The sequence below is a fragment of the Orcinus orca genome, chromosome X (genome assembly GCF_937001465.1).
Source record: "Orcinus orca chromosome X, mOrcOrc1.1, whole genome shotgun sequence".
Taxonomy (NCBI): domain Eukaryota; kingdom Metazoa; phylum Chordata; class Mammalia; order Artiodactyla; family Delphinidae; genus Orcinus; species Orcinus orca.
The window spans coordinates 43,188,067-43,206,517 of NC_064580.1; the positions used below are offsets into that span (position 1 = coordinate 43,188,067).

General features: G+C 40.6%; 1 protein-coding gene across 4 annotated transcripts in view; it reads left to right on the forward strand.

Moving 5' to 3' along the window:
- ZNF81 (zinc finger protein 81) overlaps positions 1 to 18,451 on the forward strand; it is a 65,047-nt gene that overhangs the window by 13,609 nt on the left and 32,987 nt on the right. The window contains exon 3 of one of the 4 annotated variants that reach the window (XM_049704834.1): positions 11,440 to 11,530. The exons of the other annotated variants lie outside the window; for them this stretch is intronic. Coding sequence (XP_049560791.1) covers positions 11,528 to 11,530 — 3 coding nt within the window. The 5' untranslated portion in view covers positions 11,440 to 11,527. The remainder of the gene's footprint in view (positions 1 to 11,439; positions 11,531 to 18,451) is intronic. 4 annotated transcript variants of the gene reach the window in all.

Below are 18,451 nucleotides of genomic sequence, written 5' to 3' on the forward strand. Positions count from 1 at the left end.
ACAATACCAGATGCTGGTGGATGGTTGGGGAGTGTGGAAGTCCATCAGATACCTTGACTATCAGCCTATCATCACATGGCTTTTGCAGTAAAAGGTGTACCGTTTTCAGGCTGCAGATAAATAGTCCAGGATGCCGAAAACTTGACACAGAATAATTCTAAGGGCCGCAGCGGTGTGGCTGGAGTCAGCTGAGCAGACTGCAACACTTCAACCTGAAAAAATGTCAACAATGGTGCAACAGTGGTGACATCCCTGAGAGCAGGCTCTTGAGGTGTGATGCTGTATGCCAGGAGCAGGCGGGCCCACAATTCATGCAGTGTGTCCTTCCTCATCCCAATGGCTCATCTTTTAGAAGGAGTCATGTTTTGGCAGGCAATGGTAGCTTCTGCGTCAGAAAGCTATAGTCTTGCAATTTGCGCCCAGTCTGTGATGATGGTTGTGTTGCCATGTCCGTGTGAAGATGGATGCAGAAAAGCAATAGCAGTAATATAGGCCCTGAAGGCTCCATCAGCAGTGTGATTCCAGTCAGTATCATCAGAGACTGGACCCTTACCATGGGCACCTACGTGGGTGACCCAGACCGTTCAATTAGTAGCCTTGTTTTGTTTCCATGGCCCACGATACCAAAGAAGGCTGCCCAGTCTCCCAGCCTGTAGTCTTCCAAGTGGGAGACTGAACAGCTGGACATTGGCAATAGCTTAAGAGTCAATAGATATCAAAGGGAATATTGGCCAGAGTTACAAGCATAGGCTTGAGTTCTGCCTGCTGAGGGGAGTGCTCACATCCATCCTCAGTTCTACTAAGGTTGAACAGCCACAGAGCCTGGTAGAAACCATTAGATTCCAGCTTAGACCACTCATTAGTGGATCAGGTCTAGGCATTTGAGGGATCTTCTATGAATCGAGTGCCCCATGAAGCCCAGCAGCCTTGCTCCACGGTTGGCAGAGTGGGAAACAGATTTTCCCCCAAAGGGAAAATCTGTCCCATTTTCATGTGAAGCCAGGCCAGCTGTGCTCTTGAATATATTCTTTCCTTTTGACAAATGAGGCTTTTGGGCCCTTCCCATCTTGTTAGTCATCGAGTCTGAATTGACCTACCCCCAAAGGGGAGTATCAAGCTGGAGGGTTTGCAAGGCCTCCATGAGTCAGGTGTTCAGTTTCGACAAGGGCCCAGTAGTAAGCTAATAGCTGCTTTTCATAAGGGGTATAGCTAGTAGGTGTGTAAGGAAGATGACAAAGCCTGTACCTTAGGGGGCTTTTCCAAACGGAGGCTGCCCCCCGTTGCTAGCAGCCCCAGTAGGCAACACCATCAGTTACACGGACTGGTAGCTCAACAGGGTCATTTAGGCTTTGGGGACCCTGAAGGCAGAGAGCAGAGAATGTGCCACAGCGTGCCGGACAGCATCCTACACTGACCGTTGGTTTGGGCCTCACTCAAAAGACATTGTGGTTTAGCCAACATAAAGGATCAAATAGAATGTCCAGGTGAGGCATATATTGTCTCCCATTCCCAAAGAGCCCAGTGTGATGTTGGGCTTCCTTTTTGGCATAGGGTTCAAAGAGATAGAAGTTTTTCTTTGATTGCAAGAGGGATAGAGCATCGTCCATCCACCCAGAGGTCCCAGACACTTTAGTCGAATTTTGTCAGGGTTTACCAGCGACCTCTGATGGCAAAGGCGTAATAATACTGTGGGCGGAGCCATTGAAATTAAGGCTTCCGACTGGCTAACCAAGAAGACTTCATCTATATAATGAAAAGTTTGGACAGCAGAGGGTAGAGGCAGTCTCGCCAAAGCCTGACCCACTCACTGGTGTGAAACGCCGAGGTACTCTCATTACTTCTGGGAGAGCACTGCCAACGTATATGGAAGGCCTTGCCATGTGAATGCAGATTGGTCGTGGTCCTTGGTGTCAAGAACTGTGTAGGGGCTGAGATTTTACCCTGCTAGTAAGCTAAGAAGTTGGCTTGCCACAGTTTCAAGTATGTTGACAGAGGCCATGAGACTCCTGAGTCAGTGATGGGAGACTTTATTTGTCACAGAAAAATCAGTAGCCAGAGTCAGCATGGTTGCATGTTAGGGAAAAAAAATTAAATCTCATAGCAACCCAGGAAATATAAATATGCAAATATAAAATAGAAAGAAAATTGTTTTGTTATTGAATAAGCATCAAAGCAGACCACAGTGTGCATCACAAGCAATTAGCTAAAGAGATTGCAAAGACAGAAAGAAATCTCACCCTTTTCTGGGACAGAGCAGGTAGAGTCCATTACCTGCTTGTTTTCAAGATAAATGATAACTTATCAAGTCCTCATGCAAGAGGACTTGACAGGACAATTCAGTCTACATTCTTTCATAGTTCATCCTAAGTTCACCTGGTAATGGGAGTGGCCATCTGTGCTAGTTAATTGCCTTTATCTAAAGGCAAAATCAAACTGCTCCTGTCTCTATGACAAGCAGGTAGTTCCAGCTTAGAGCCAGGTGCCTAGGCTAAGCTCCCAGGGTGACAGGGAGATAGGGTGCTATCTTTCTTCCTTGTTATTTACATGTCAATGAGGTGTCTCCCAGACCCTTAAGAAAAACATTCCTGGGTTATAATGCTGACAAAAGGCTTATTTAACCTTTTAAAAGATTTACATACATATAAAAGGGGCAGAGGGAGGATTTACAAATACCAGGTTTCTCAAGGAAATACTCTAAGAAAAGGGAAGCGGTGTGGGGGGGGGGGAGTCTCCTCTTTTGGCAACAGGGAAAATTCCATTTTTTTTTATCCTTACAACTTTCCTTTTATAATAACACCACACTTTTCTAATTATCTCACTGCATTTTCTACCTTTCTGTGGGCAGTTTGCTGCCACCTAAATATCTAGTAAGTCCACAAAATAGCTAAGCACAGCAATTAGGAAAATTACCATAGGGTGAATTTTAAAAGTCAGTGCAATATATGCGTTGGGGAAAAAAACCTTTAAATATGTCTTACCAGTAGTTAAAGCACATTCTTGATTAGCAATGTGCAAAAGCTCTCTGTTCCTCATACGTTACTTTTACAAGCTGTTGTATTATCTTTATTCCTTGCTCTTTCAAATGATTAATTATTTAAGTATTATTTTGTAGTTCCTTATGAAGTCTTACCCAGTCCAAGGCCAAGGAGTAGCTCTCTGGGGGCCTGATAATTAATTTTTGTTTGTTTGTTTTTTGATGTGGACCATTTTTAAAGTCTTTATTGAATTTGTTACAATATTGCTTCTGTTTTATGCTTTGGTTTTTTGGCTGGGAGGCATGTGGGATCTTAGCTCCCTGACCAGGTATCCAACCTGCACCCCCTGCATTGGAAGGTGAAGTATTAATCACTGGACCACCAGGGAAGTCCCTAATTAAGATTTTTTTGTGACTGCTTCCCACTAGCTATCGGTTTTACGTTTGGTAGTGTATATATGTCCATGACACTCTCTCACTTCGTCCCAGCTTACCCTTCCCACTCCCCGTGTCCTCAAGTCCATTCTCTACATCTGCGTCTTTGTTCCTGTCCTACCCCTAGGTTCTCCAGAACCATTTGTTTTTAGATTCCATATATACCGTGTAGCATACGGTATTTGTTTTTCTCTTTCTGACTTACTTCACTCTGTATGACAGACTCTAGGTCTATCCACCTCACTACAAATAACTCAATTTCGTTTCTTTTTATGGCGGAGTAATACTCCACTGTATATATGTGCCACATCTTCTTTATCCATTCATCTGTCTATGGACGCTTAGGTTGCTTCCATGTCCTGGCTATTGTAAATAGTGCTGCAATGAACATTGGGGTACATGTGTCCTTTTGAATTATGGTTTTCTCAGGGTATATGCCCAGTAGTGGGGTTGCTGGGTCATATGGTAGTTCTATTTTTAGTTTTCTAAGGAACCTCCATGCTGTTCTCCATAGTGGCTGTATCAATTTACATTCCCACCAACAGTGCAAGAGGGTTCCCTTTTCTCCAGCATTTATTGTTTGTAGATTTTTTGATGATGGCCATTCTGACTGGTGTGAGGTGATACCTCATTGTAATTTTGATTTGTATTTCTCTAATGATTAGTGATGTTGAGCATTCTTTCATGTGTTTGTTGGCAGTCTGTATATCTTCTTTGGAGAAATGTCTATTTAGGTGTTCTGCCCATTTTTGGATTGGCTTGTTTGTTTTTTTGATATTGAGCTGCATGAGCTGCTTGTACATTTTGGAGATTAGTCTTTGTCAGTTGCTTCATTTGCAAATATTTTCTCCTACTCTGAGGGTTGTATTTTCGTCTTGTTTATGGTTTCCTTTGCTGTGCAAAAGCTTTGAAGTTTCATTAGGTCTCATTTGTTTATTTTTGTTTTTATTTCCATTTCTCTAGGAGGTGGGTCAAAAAGGATCTTGCTGTGATATATGTCAGAGTGTTCTGCCTATGTTTTCCTCTAAGAGTTTTATAGTGTCTGGCCTTACATTTAGGTCTTTAATCCATTTTGAGTTTATTCTTGTGTATGGTGTTATGGAGTGTTCTAATTTCAGCTCGGTGCTTTGTGACCACCTAGAGGTGTGGGATAGGGAGGGTGGGAGGGAGGGAGACGCAAGAGGGAAGAGATATGGGGATATATGTATATGTATAGCTGATTCACTTTGTTATAAAGCAGAAACTAACACACCATTGTAAAGCAATTATACTCCAATAAAGACGTTAAAAAAATAAAAAGAAAGAAAAGATTTTTTTTTCTTATAAGCCCAATGAATTTCTCCCGAGTTCCTGTTGTTCAGTAATTAACATCACACGGACATAACGTAGCCCTGCAGTAATGGTTCCATCTCCCCAAATAGTATTTCCCAGATGCAAAACACAGAGACAGCCATGGTCATTTCTAGTATATTATTATAAGGCACTCTTTGAAGGGTACAGATTGAACTTCCAGTGCTTAATGTAGTTTTAATTATTTTAAGTCTTGAGGAACAACCCAGCCTATGGGCCGTTGCTTGCATTGGTCCAAATCAATAACAGGCATGCGAATCTCCCTGAATAATAGGCATCTACTTTTGTTTATCCATACTGGGACTGGAGAGAACTTGCATCCTAAAATTAATACAGTGACATAAGACCTATCTTCTGCAGTCTCTATCTATAAATGCCAGGTTTCTGTTTGTCTATTAATTAGATGCTGTTTTAAACCATTCTTCTGTCCCTTCTGGTATAGTCATAGTGCAATACCTGTTTGTTCCCTTGAATATGCTGTAATTCTGAACTAGTGATGCTATCCTAGAGTTATTTGATAGCTAACTGCTCCTGGACTGTACAGATGAGTGGCTCTGAGACCTATGTGGTGATTTTTTTGCCCCATCATTAAATTATTCCAAACAGTCCAATTCCAGAATTTTCTCAGTTTCCATTTGACTTGAGTTTCCATGGCTTTTAAACATCTTGCATGATGTGATTCCATGCAGTTTGCCATTGTATTATGTGTTTTTGTAGTTATCCCAAAGCACCAAGTTTATTATTCAAAATCTCATTACCAAAAGAGTTAGCTATACCTGTGCCTGTTCTGTTTCTTCCAGGATTGTATTCCGATAAGCCTTCTTTTGCCCTTGTGTGGTCCCAAACAGGCCCCTTAAACAGATTCCATAGTGGGAGGGCTCAGGGATACAAGTCTAGTTGTGAAGACTGATTTTAGCCTCAGATATATTAAGAGAAACTATCCACCTATAATCCTAGGGGCTGTTAAAATAGACTCAGGGCATTGCCATGTTCCAAACGTAGTAGGGAGATCTCGTTTATATATATCTTACAGGGTCTGTTGATAGGATTCTCACCAGTTTGTATGATGTAATTTACCATCACTGTCTTTACAGCTATCAGTAGTCTTATTGAACCAAACCCTTACCACAGTTCTCTAGTAGGATTACTCCTACAGTTCTCTTGATTGTAGTATAGTTAAGAGAGTTCTTTCTTCTATAACGATCCTTCCAGTCAAACTAGTTAAAACATTTTTGTGTCAAATTTAGGGCTGCAGTATCTTGATGCATATTAGTTACTTTACTTTGGTATTATAAAAAATTACTGATGAATATGGTTCCACCTTTACTCTGCCAATAATTGGCTTGTTTGACTTAAAAGTCCAGATCATGTCTATTCTGAGAATACAATATGGAGTTGATTAGAAATATGTAATTGTGGAGACCATTACTTGGAGTATAGAAAAAAAAGTGTAATATGTGTTTTCTAGTAAAATCTGATTCTTAGGTAGTTGAAATAACTCTGCTGTGACTAGGACAGCAAGGCAGTTATGAGAATGGTAATGTTTGCTTGTAGGGGAGGAAAAAATAATTTTCTTTCTACCCTTCTAAGTTCTTGGCTGAGACCCCTTTAATAAAAGTAAATTAATAAGAGGAAACAAGTTTATTAACTTACATACCTCATGTATATATGGGAGATACCCAGGGAACAATGAGTCACTCAAAACGGTGGCTTAGAATTCCGGCTTATATAGCATCTTCAGCAAAGAACAATAAATTTATGGGGAAACGACAGGACAAAGGAAAGCAGTTTTAGGTTTCCAAGGGCAGCATACTGTGGGAACATAAATATATGGGAGAAGGCTAATGGTAGATAAAGGCTAGTTAATAAAGTTTGTTATGTAGGTGCCATCTCCAGGCTGATAGGGTCTAAAGTTGCCTCCTGTGATTAACTTTTGTCCTTCCTGGGAGAGAGGAGAGGAGAGACACCTTAGAAAATTTATATCTTTTTAAAAAAATTTTTTATTGGAGTATAGTTGGTTTACAATGTTGTGTTAGTTTCTGCTGTACAGCAAAGTGAATCAGTTATACATATACATATATCCACTCTTTTTTAGATACTTTTCTCATACAGGTCATTACAGAATATTGAGTAGAGTTCCCTGTGCTATTCATTGATCCTTATTGGTTATCTATTTTATATATAGTAGTGTGTATATGTCAGTCCCAATCTCCCATGAAAATTTATATCTTACTTTTAGGCAAATGGGAGGGCAGGGAGCTTTTCTTGTACCTGCTTCTTCTCAACTGCATTCAGCTCAAAATAATCTTTATGCCAAAGTGACATATTCTGCTACTCTTCAACCTCATTTCAGTTGAGCTCAATACCAGTATCAGTCACTCTAGAAAACTTAAGTTTCAAGTCCTTTGTGGGAGCGACAGTCCAGTCCTCCTGAGGTACTGGCTTCATAGGGAAAGCATGAATCCAACTGTATTTTTTCTTTTACTTGGAAAGATCCCTCCCAGTGTGGTGACAGCCTGTCTTTTCCTGGGACTCTTTTATGTAGATGAAATCTCCCTTTTGATAGAGGTGACAGACTTTCCAGGGGGTCTTTCCAGGTTCTTATGACTTTATGTCTCAGGGTTTCTGGGGAAGAGAGAAACCCTTTTAAGAATTGAATATGATTATGGGAAGATTCAGTTAAATTAGGCACAGGACATGGTCTCAGACCAAAATTCATAGGCCTGCTAAACATAAGTTCAAAGAGAGTGATTTCATGCTTGCTGGCAAGGGTTGCTCTAATTTTTAACAAGCTAGTGGTAAAGCTGTAGGCCTTTTTAACCCTAATTGGTTGCTGAATCTTGGCCAATGAGTTTCTTTAGAGTTTGATTCATTTGCTGTACATGTCCACAGGAATAAGAATGATAGGCTATATGATAGGTTGTAGAAATCTGTAAACATTTTTGTAATTCCTGAACAGCAGTGGAAATAAATTGACTTTTTCTGTCTGATTCAATGTGCTCTGGTATCCCCAAAGTGGAAATTACGTTTATTAAGGAAACCTATACCATTGCCTGAGCACTGGCTTTTTGAAGAGAGGAAAACTTCAGGCCATTCTGACATCATACACACCATAAGTAGACAAAACCTCCTATATTCTGCAAGCATTCTTCTATGAAATCCAACTGCCAGCAGTTCCTGTTGGATGGGAAGTTGGTTGGGGAAAACTTCTGGTGCTTACCTTGGGAGTAGCCTGTGAAGAATTCTGCTGACAGATAGCACATCTCTTTAATATGTTTTGAATAAGTTCATCTCTTTGGTAGGTGTAGTGAGAGTCTTTAAAATGCCTTTATCAATGGTGAAAAACTGAAACCATTTCCACTAAGATCAGGAACAAGACAAGGTTGCCCACTCTCACCACTGTTATTCACCATAGTTTTGGACGTTTTAGCCACAGCAATCAGAGAAAACAAAAGAAATAAAAGGAATCTAAATCGGAAAAGAAGAAGTAAAGCTGTCACTGTTTGCAGATGACATGATACTGTACATAGAGAATCCTAAAGATGCTACCAGAAAACTGCTAGAGCTAATCAGTGAATTTGGTAAAGTAGCACTTCCGGGGGCTGGAATGGGGGAAGGGCTCTCCCACCTCCATGGCCTCCTTGCTTCCCCAGGGAGAGGGGAAAGGAGTCAGCCAGCTGTCAGTGCTAGAAGCTTTAGGATCACGCGCTCGGACAGCGGACTTTCTCTAAGAGCCCGTGCGCCCATCCTCAATCAGGAGAAGACGCTCAACCTCCCACATGTCCCGTCCACCTGGGTTTCAGAGGATCTTGCCTTCTGACCCGGAGGCAAAGGGATTGAAGCCATCGCCTTCCTCCCTTACTAGAAACACAAGAAGAAGCTGAGAGTTACGTGGCCGGATCAACCCAGGCTCCCAGTGCAGTGTTAGGACTGAGGGCCCCAAGGGGGGAAAGTGGGAGACTCGCCCCTTCCAGCTCATTCGCACCTGCTCCCTCCGCCCTGCTGTGGATCGGGCTCTCTGCCAGGGTGGCCTACCCCTTGCGTAGCTTTTGTGATTTGATGTTCTGTTTATTTACTAAGTGGGCAGGTTACAGGTGTGGTGCAGGAGTCCTGAGGTTTTGCTGCTGTATACTTTTTTTCTTTTTAAGATTTTGGTTTGTCAGGCTTGCTATGTTCATTTCACGCAGCGAGGGTTTTCTCGTGCCCGAGACGGCCACGGCCAGCGGGAGTGAGCTTTATTGTGTGAAGAGTTCAGGGAGGTCTGTGTCTTTATGCCTGTCTTACCCCTAAGTACTTCATGACCTTTTTTTTTTTCCTTAGATTCCATATATATGTGTTAGCATACGGCATTTGTTTTTCTCTTTCTGACTTACTTCACTCTGTATGACAGACTCTAGGTCCATCCACCTCACTACAAATAACTCAATTTTGTTTCTTTTTATGGCTGAGTAATATTCCATTATATATATGTGCCACACCTTCTTTATCCATTCATCTGTTGATGGACACTTAGGTTGCTTCCATGTCCCGGCTATTGTAAATAGAGCTGCAATGAACATTTTGGTACATGACTCTTTTTGAATTATGGTTTTCTCAGGGTATATGCCCAGTAGTGGGATTGCTGGGTCATATGGTAGTTCTATTTGTAGTTTTTTAAGGAACCTCCATACTGTTCTCCATAGTGGCTGTATCAATTTACATTCCCACCAACAGTGCAAGAGTGGGGGAAGGGTAAGCTGTGACAAAGTGAGAGAGTGGCATGGACATATATACACTACCAAACGTAAAATAGATAGTGGGAAGCAGCCGCATAGCACAGGGAGATCAGATCAGCTCAGTGGTTTGTGACCACCTAGAGGGGTGGGATAGGGAGGGTGGGAAGGAGGGAGACGCAAGAGGGAAGAGATATGGGAACATATGTATATGTATAGCTGATTCACTTTGTTATAAAGCAGAAACTAACACACCATTGTAAAGCAATTATACTCCAATAAAGATGTTAAAAAAAAAAAAGAGTTCAGGGAGGGAGGTGCCAGCCTGGGGTATCAGTTCCCAAAACGAGGGTGACGGTACCGTTCTGAACACTTCACTCACTCGCCTTTTACTTGGGCCGCCCGACTTCCTGTTCTCACTAGAAAGAGAAGTAATTTTCCAAACGAGGAGCAGGCCAAACACCGAAGGAGCTGGGCTTGCCAGCCACTTCCCACCCTGCAAGAGCTAGCGTGGTTGGTTTGGGGTTTGGTTTTCACGATTTCTGAGTTAAAACTGCAGGCCGCTTCTGCCTCCCAAATCCCGCACGAGGGCACAGGTGCATGGCGAGCATCCCAAGTGGCTGTAGCCATGTTTTAGCTGCTTGGAGACAGACAGTGGTGTTGAGGATGACACGGCCTGTCAGAAAATACCGGTTGAGGCAGACTTCTTGTATGCATATTCTACAGCACCTGGTTACTATTCCTGGCGAAATTCAAAGGACGGATCCTGGTTCATCCAGTCACTTTGTGCAATGCTGAATCAGTACGCTCACAAGCTTGAGCTTATGCATACTCTCATTTGGGTTAACCGAAAGCTAGCGATAGAATTCGGGTCCTTTTCCACTGATTCTGCTTTTCACGCAAAGAAACAGATTCCTTGTATTGTGTCTATGCTCACAAAAGAACTGTTATTTTTAATCACTAAAGAAATGGATGATTTTTTTAAATTTGTATGCCAAGTGAGGAAACGGTGTAACTGATACTATATTTTCCTCTCTCATTTAAATCTAATCTAGTCCCCCAGGTGATACTTGGAAACATGTCACTTTCATAGAAATAAAACTACTATGAAGCTACTTCAGACACAATCAGGTAGTTGAAATTGAATTTAAGAATAAATAAAAATGGATAGTGGTATAGTCATTATGAGAGGATTGTAAATTAACAGCTCTCATAATTAGTAAGTTTTAGTGCTTATGCTATGCTACAGATTTTCAAGGAATTATGGAAGAAGTTAAACATTGCAGTAATGTATTTCATTGATATGGATATGTTGTTGTATCAGAGAATGTGTTATGGTTTTTGTCAAACTATAGAAATGATGATGTGGAATAATGTATCCTAGAAATTGGTGGTCCGTGTGCGTGGTCAAAGGCTTGAAGACCTTGATCTTAGAATTAGTATTTGGAGATAAGACAATGGTATTTTTACATCACTTCTCTGAGCACATGGTTTTTTGATGCATGTCTTTGTTGTTAAAAGAAAAAATCATGTTTAGTATTGAAAAAGGAACTAAATGTTTTAACTGAAAATGTGTGAGAAAACTAAGTTGACGCTCTCAAGGTTAAATGCAACATTAATAGAGGGAGACAGAGTTAGGACTATAAGGTGCTGAAACGCAACTCTTCCCACTAGCTGCTGGGCCTTGCATTCCCACAGAATATCTGAAGGGCTCTTATGTCAAAACCTCAAACTTTGATCACACTGATAGCAGCATGAATTGAAGAAACTCTGTAGGAACATACTAAAATACAACTTGCAGAATACACAGTGAGGTGTAAGGAAGAAACAGTAAATCAAGCATCTGGGCACTCCGTAATTAGAAGAATAGTTGGAGGTTGAACAGGGACACAGCGCAGCCTATGTGATGAAGGCAGAGCCATAGACTGCGGCTTCAGGAAAAGGAATGCTGGCTAATTATCTTCATAGGTACTGGTGTGCGTGGAGGATGCTCCCAAGGCAAGAAGCTCCAAGAAAGTGAACCAAATCAAACTTCTGAAATGGAAATTTTCCAAAGATGGTGAGAGTCATAATAAAAATCATAGCACTTTTTTTTTTTTAATTTTTCAATGATGGCTTTTAACTGGATGTTAAATCAAATTCTTATCTGCCTTTTTGTAGATAGCACATTATATAAAATACACTTAGCACCACTACCAATGTAACGGATACACTGAATAACAGTTCACTTCTCACTTTACACTGAGGGGGAGAAGGGCTGCGGTTGTCAGCCTGTCAGAAATTAAGTATGTAAATTAATGCTTAAGTGTATGAATTTGAATATGATTTACAAGAGGCTTGGAGTGTTGTTGGGGGGAAATACTGAGGTTTCTCTCTCCCCTTCAAGGTTAACATGTGCTCAGTGACCTTTACAGACTGCATGCGGGCATGGGTGTGCCCATGTGTGCACTTGGCCACCGAGCTTTGGCCGGGAGCTGAAATACTCATGAAGAGCAAATCCTGGACTCCTTCTGGAACGCCCCTTTCTGCCATCCATGAATGTCAGCCCATAAAAGCAATTTCATTAGCATTTCCTCATTTTCCAATATAAGCAGTGAGTGTGGCCTGATAATATGGGCCCTCATCCATCCTTTGCAGAGTATGGGAAAAATCATAGCACTCTTTGTAGTAAAATTTTTCAGCATGTTAAGTTGTATTCTGTTGACATTTACAATCAAAGGAGAACGATACTGTTATGATCATATACTGTTCTCTGAAATGAATGGACCATGGCACCCAGGACTTTATCAGTCATCCAGTCTTCCCTCCTTTGGTGCCAGGGAAACTGAAGGCCAGAGAGGAGAAGCAGCACAGCCCCCAGCCAGGGAGGCCTGGCTCCGAGCCTTCTAGCTCAGGAGGTGTTGAGCTGTCCCTGCATCGCTGTATCCTGCTGGTTTTCAGTCTGACATTTCCTGTGAGCTTTCTTTTTTTTTTTTTCTTTAAAGCAAGATTTATTACTAGAGATATTTCATAATATAAAAGAGCCAATTTAACAAAACAATATAAAAATTTTATATCTGTACACAGCTAATAACATAGCCTCAAGATAATAAAACATAAATGGAGAAAAAAAAGAGAAATAATCAAATCCATACTCAGTGGAAAATTTAACATACCTCTTTCAGTTACTGAAAGAAAAAACAGGCAAAAATTCAGTAGATATAAAAGACCTGAACAACATAATTAATGAACTTGAGCCAACAAAAATATATAGAGCACTGTAACCAACAACTTCCGGGTACATATTCTTTTCAAGAGCACAAGGAATGATTATAGAAATAAACCACATGCTGTGCAATAAAGTTTTTAATATGTCATTTTAAATTATCATTCAGCTAAAAATATTTTTAAATTTCCTTTTTTTGTCCCATGAATTATTTAGAATCCTGTGAGCTTTCTTTTGCTAAAAGAAACGAACTCACATTTATAAATGAGAGCTATTTGTTTTGACTATGTCTGTAACTTTTTCTAAGTGAAGCATGTAGTGGTATCTTAAGGTGTGTTCCTGTGTGGCAGTTTTATAAAAAATTTGTTATTATGAATTTTTATTCCCAAATATAAATTTTAACTTAAAAATATAAAACTAAAACACTTCAGTGGTGATCTATTACTAAAAGAATTCATACTATTTCATGATCAGACTCCAGCCTACTTCCTTGGATTTTTTTTTTCTCATAATTGCCTCCTTGACATATTATATAATCTCTCCTTTTCACAAAGCTGTTCGCTCTTTCCTTAATTACTGTGTATTTTCCTGTCTCCACACCAATTTCTTCGTCTTTTCTGGAAAACATTTTCCCTCACTTATCTCTGTCACACTTATTTTTTCCAGGATTCAGTTTAAACTGTACCAGCTCTATGGAACCTAAACCTACATCCCCAGTAGAATCAACTGTTTTCTCTTTGGGGCCCACATTGTACCCTGAATATATTTATAATATGCACTTTTTTGTGTGTTTTTTGAAATGAGTTATATTTGAACGACATTGAATTACCCAGATCTTAAATGGTATAGTTTAATGAATTTTGACAAATATGTATACCCATCACTCAAATTAAAATATAGACCATGTCCATCACCCTTGAAGGTTCCCCCTTAATCAGTCAATATCCTCCCCCTGAGGCAATCATTGTTAATATTTTTAATCCCTATAGATTAGCCCTGCTGGTCCTTGATTGTCATATAAATAGAATCATACGGTTTGTGTTTGGCTCTGTGTTTGGCTTCTATTTGTAAATTTTTGAGAGTCATCCAGGTTGTTTGTTCTACCAGTAGCTCTTTCTTTTTTATTGCTGAATATTCAGTTATATGAATATGCTATAATTTGTTTATGCATTTACCTGCTGATGAACATTTGGAATGTTTCTAGTTTTTTTATCATGATAAATCCTGCTATAAATATTCTTGTGGAAGTTTTCTGAGGATATATTGTTGTCATTTCTTTTTAGTATCTACCAAGGAATGGAATTGCCAGATTACAGGCTGGTGTATATTTAACTTTATTAGAAACTGCCAAACCAGGGACTTCCCTGGTGGGGCAGTGGTTAAGAATCCGCCTGCCAATGCAGGGGACACAGGTTCGATCTCTGATCTGGGAAGATCCCACATGCCGTGGAGCAACTAAGCTCGCACGCTACAACTACTGAGCCTGCATGCCCTAGGGCCCACGTGCTGCAACTACTGAGCCCGCACGCTTTAGGGCCCACGTGCCACAACCATTGAGCCCGCGTACCTAGAGCCCATGCTCCGCAACAAGAGAAGCCACCACAATGAGAAGCCCGGGCACCACAACGAAGAGTAGTCCCTGCTCAACACAACTAGAGAAGGCCTGCAAGTGATAGTTCAGTTTTACATTTCTACCAGCAATTTTTCAGTTTTTTTTAATTTTAGCTTTGAAAGTGAGTGTATAGTGCTATCTTAGTGTAGTTTAAATTGCATTTCCCTTATAACTAATGATGTTGAACATCTTTTAATATACTTTATTGGTATGTCTTTTTCATGTGTGTCTGTTCAAATATTTTGCCCATTTAAAAAAATTGGGTTACAGGCTTCCCTGGTGGTGCAGTGGTTGAGAGTCTGCCTGCCAATGCAGGAGACACGGGTTCGTGCCCCGGTCTGGGAGGATCCCACATGCCGCAGAGCGGCTGGGCCCGTGAGCCATGGCGGCTGAGCCTGCGCGTCCGGAGCCTGTGGTCCGCAACGGGAGAGGCCACGGCAGTGAGAGGCCTGCGTACCGCAAAAAAAAAAAAAAAAAAAAAAATTGGGTTACATGTCTTTTTCTTTTTGCTTTGTAGGAGTTCTTTATACATTCTTAATATGGGTGTTTTGTATACATATTGCAAATATTTTCTCCCAGTCTGTGTCTTGGCTTTTTGTTTTCTTAATGACATCTTTTTTAAATTTTTATTTTATTGAAGTATAGTTGATTTACAATGTTGTGTTCAACATTTCTGCTGTACAGCAAAGTGATTCAGTTATACATATATATATTCTTTTTCACATTCTTTTCCATTATGGCTTATCACAGGATATTGAATATAATTCCCTGTGCTCTACAGTAGGACCTTGTTGTGTATCCATTCTGTATGTAATAGTTTGCATCTGCTAACCCCAAACTCCCAATCCATCCCTCCCCCACTGCCCCTCCCCGTTGGCAACCACAAGTCTGTTCTCTATGTCTATGAGTTAATGACATCTTTTGATGAGCAGAAGTTTTAATTTTGATAAGGTCCCATTTATCAAAATTTTCTTTTGTGGTTGTTGCTTTTTTTACTATGTCAAGAAATCCTTGCTTGTCCCAGCATTGCAAAGATGTTCTCTTATGTTTTCTTCTGGGGCATTTTTAGTTTTAGTTTTTATGTTTAGGTCGATAATACAGCTTGAATTAATTTTTTGTTGACTTTTTCTGTCATTTGTTTTCTATTTCATTAATTTTTTTGATCTTTGCTAGTTCTTTTACCTTCTTTGGGTTCATTTGGTCTTTTACTTTCTAGCTCCTTGAGGTTAAATTTTAGGTCATTGATTTTAGACTCTTTTCTAATATAAGCATTTAAAGCTATAAATTTCCTTCGAAATTTATCTTTATTTGCTTCATGCAAATTTTGATTTTTTTTAGTAAGCAGCCTTCTAAGTTGGCTGTCAGTGATCCCCACTTCTCGGTATTCATACCCTTGTGCAATCCACTCCCCTTTGTATGTGGGCTGGACCTAGTGACTTGCTTCTAAGAAACCGAATAAGGTAAAAGTGTTGGGATGTCACTTATGTGATTAGGTTATAAAAGACTGTAACTTCCATCTTGCTGGCACTCTCTCTCTCTGGTTCTTCTTGTTTGCTGGCTTTGATGAAACAAGCTGCCATGTTGTGAACTTCCCTATGGAGAGATCCACGTGGCAAAGGACTGAGGGCAGCCACTGGCCAACAGTCAATAAGGAACTGAGTCACTCAGTACAACAGACCTCGAGAAACTGAATGTTATCAACAACCACTTGCCTGAGCTTGGAAGTGGGTCATTCCAAGTCAGTGTTCAAGATGAACGTAGCCCTGGCCAACATCTTGATTGCAGCCTTGTGAGAGATCCCAAGTGAGAGGACCTATTTAAGCCACACCCGGGCCCCTGACCCACTGTGAGATAACGGATATTGTTGTAACTCACTAAGTTTTCGGGTAATTTGCTATGCATCAGATAGAAAGCTAACACAGATTTTGGTACTGGGAGTAGGGTGTTGTCATAACACACCTAAAAATGTGGGAATATCTTTCAAACTTGGATGTGGGTGGAGGCTGGAAGGATTTTAAGGAACATATTAGAGAAATCCTAAATTGCCTGAATAGACTATTAGTTGAAATTTGGACTATAGGATGCCGATGAAGGCTCAAAAGGAAGTGAAGAACATGTTTTGGAAACTGGAGGAGCTTATGTGATAGAAACTTAGCAACACTGTCGTCTGCAGTTATGTGGAAAGTAGAGAATTGTGCTTCATGAACTTGGTGATCTATCTAATATTTCCAAGAAAAGTGTTGAAGGCATCAAGTTTCTTGCTGCTTTTAGCAAAATATGAAAGGAGATAAATTGAGAGAAAGACTGTCAAACACAAAGGATCCAGGACTTGATGGTTTTGAAAATTATTAGCCTCTTCAGATAGCACAAGATTCTAAAGTTAAGAAATAGCTCTGCGAAATTGAGCTATTTGTAATGAGGTGGATAGACCTAGAGTCTGTCATACAGAGTGAAGTAAGTCAGAAAGAAAAAGACAAATACCATATGCTAACACATATATATGGAATTTAAGGGAAAAAATGTCATGAAGAACCTAGGGGTAAGACAGGAATAAAGACACAGACCTACTGGAGAACGGACTTGAGGATATGGGGAGGGGGAAGGGTGAGCTGTGACAGGGTGAGAGAGAGTCATGGACATATACACACTAACAAACGTAAGGTAGATAGCTAGTGGGAAGCAGCCGCATGGCGCAGGGATATCGCCTCGGTGCTTTGTGACCGCCTGGAGGGGTGGGATAGGGAGGGTGGGAGGGAGGGAGACGCAAGAGGGAAGAGATATGGGAACATATGTATATGTATAACTGATTCACTTTCTTATAAAGCAGAAACTAACACACCATTGTAAAGCAATTATACTCCAATAAAGATGTTAAAAAAAAAAAGAAATAGCTCTGAAACACTATCAGGAAAATATGATCTAGAAATAAAGCAAAAGATGTGACTATACAACCTTTTCTTAAGACCTCAGATCAGAGGACCAGAGCATTCAGCCACACAAAACTCCCCTTGAAGAGATTAAGAGTGCCTCATAGATCTCAATCAAGCAAGAGGGCCTCTAGGAAGCTTAAGAGTGTGTCCCTCAGCCCTCTCAGCAGGAGTCCAAGATAAAGAATGGCTTATCTCAAACAGATCTGTAGGTGCACTTTTCGTCTAAGGGAGTGAACCCAGTGAGATTCACAGACAACTCATAAAATTTTAGAGCAAATTATATGAACAGAAACACTACCACTTTAGACTTAAAGGGATAGAGACAATACAAAAATGGAAAGATGTCAGACCTTCAAAATTCTACCGGTAGGAAGCAGACTGAGAAAACTCTTCTGCTATCTTTCCTGAAATGCTACCTTTCAACCTTTCATGAAATAGGAAAGATGGCTCAGAGGGTGGGACCAGAAACACAGAGGGTAGTACCAGAAGCCATGAAGAACTTATCAAGGCACTCCTAAATTTGCCCAGCCAGATAAAACTTATTTTCTTCATCATTTAAAAATTTTGTAGTTTGTATTCTGTATTTTGACCTCTGTTTCTTCTGTTGAGCACTGAGTGGTCATTTTAATCACTGTTACCCTGTATGTAATATGTCTTTTTTTGTTTGTTTTCTGGCTGCTTTCTTCTTTGGTTTTCATTAGTTTGACTACACTGTGCATAGGTGTGGTTTTCTGTGGATTTATCCTGCTTGAATCTGTAAATTTATGTCTTTTACCATATTTGGGAAGTTTCTGCCTCTTATTTTTTTATATAAATTTATTTATTATTTATTTTTGTCTGCATTGGGTCTTCGTTGCTGTGTGCGGGCTTTCTCTAGTTGCGGTGAGCAGGGGCTACTCTTCGTTGTGGTGCATGGGCTTCTCATTGCAGTGGATTCTCTTGTTGCAGAGCACAGGCTCTAGGTGCACGGGCTTCAGTAGTTGTGGCACGTGGGCTCAGTAGTTGTGGCTTGTGGGCTCTAGATTGCAGGCTCAGTAGTTGTGGCTTGTGGGCTCTAGAGTGCAGGCTCAGTAGTTGTGGCGCACGGGCTTAGTTGTTCCACAGCATGTGGGATCTTCCCGGATCAGGGCTCAAACCCGTGTCCCCTGCATTGGCAGGCGGATTCTTAACCACTGTGCCACCAGGGAAGTCCATGCCTTTTTTATTTTTATTTTTATTTTTTGCAGTACGCGG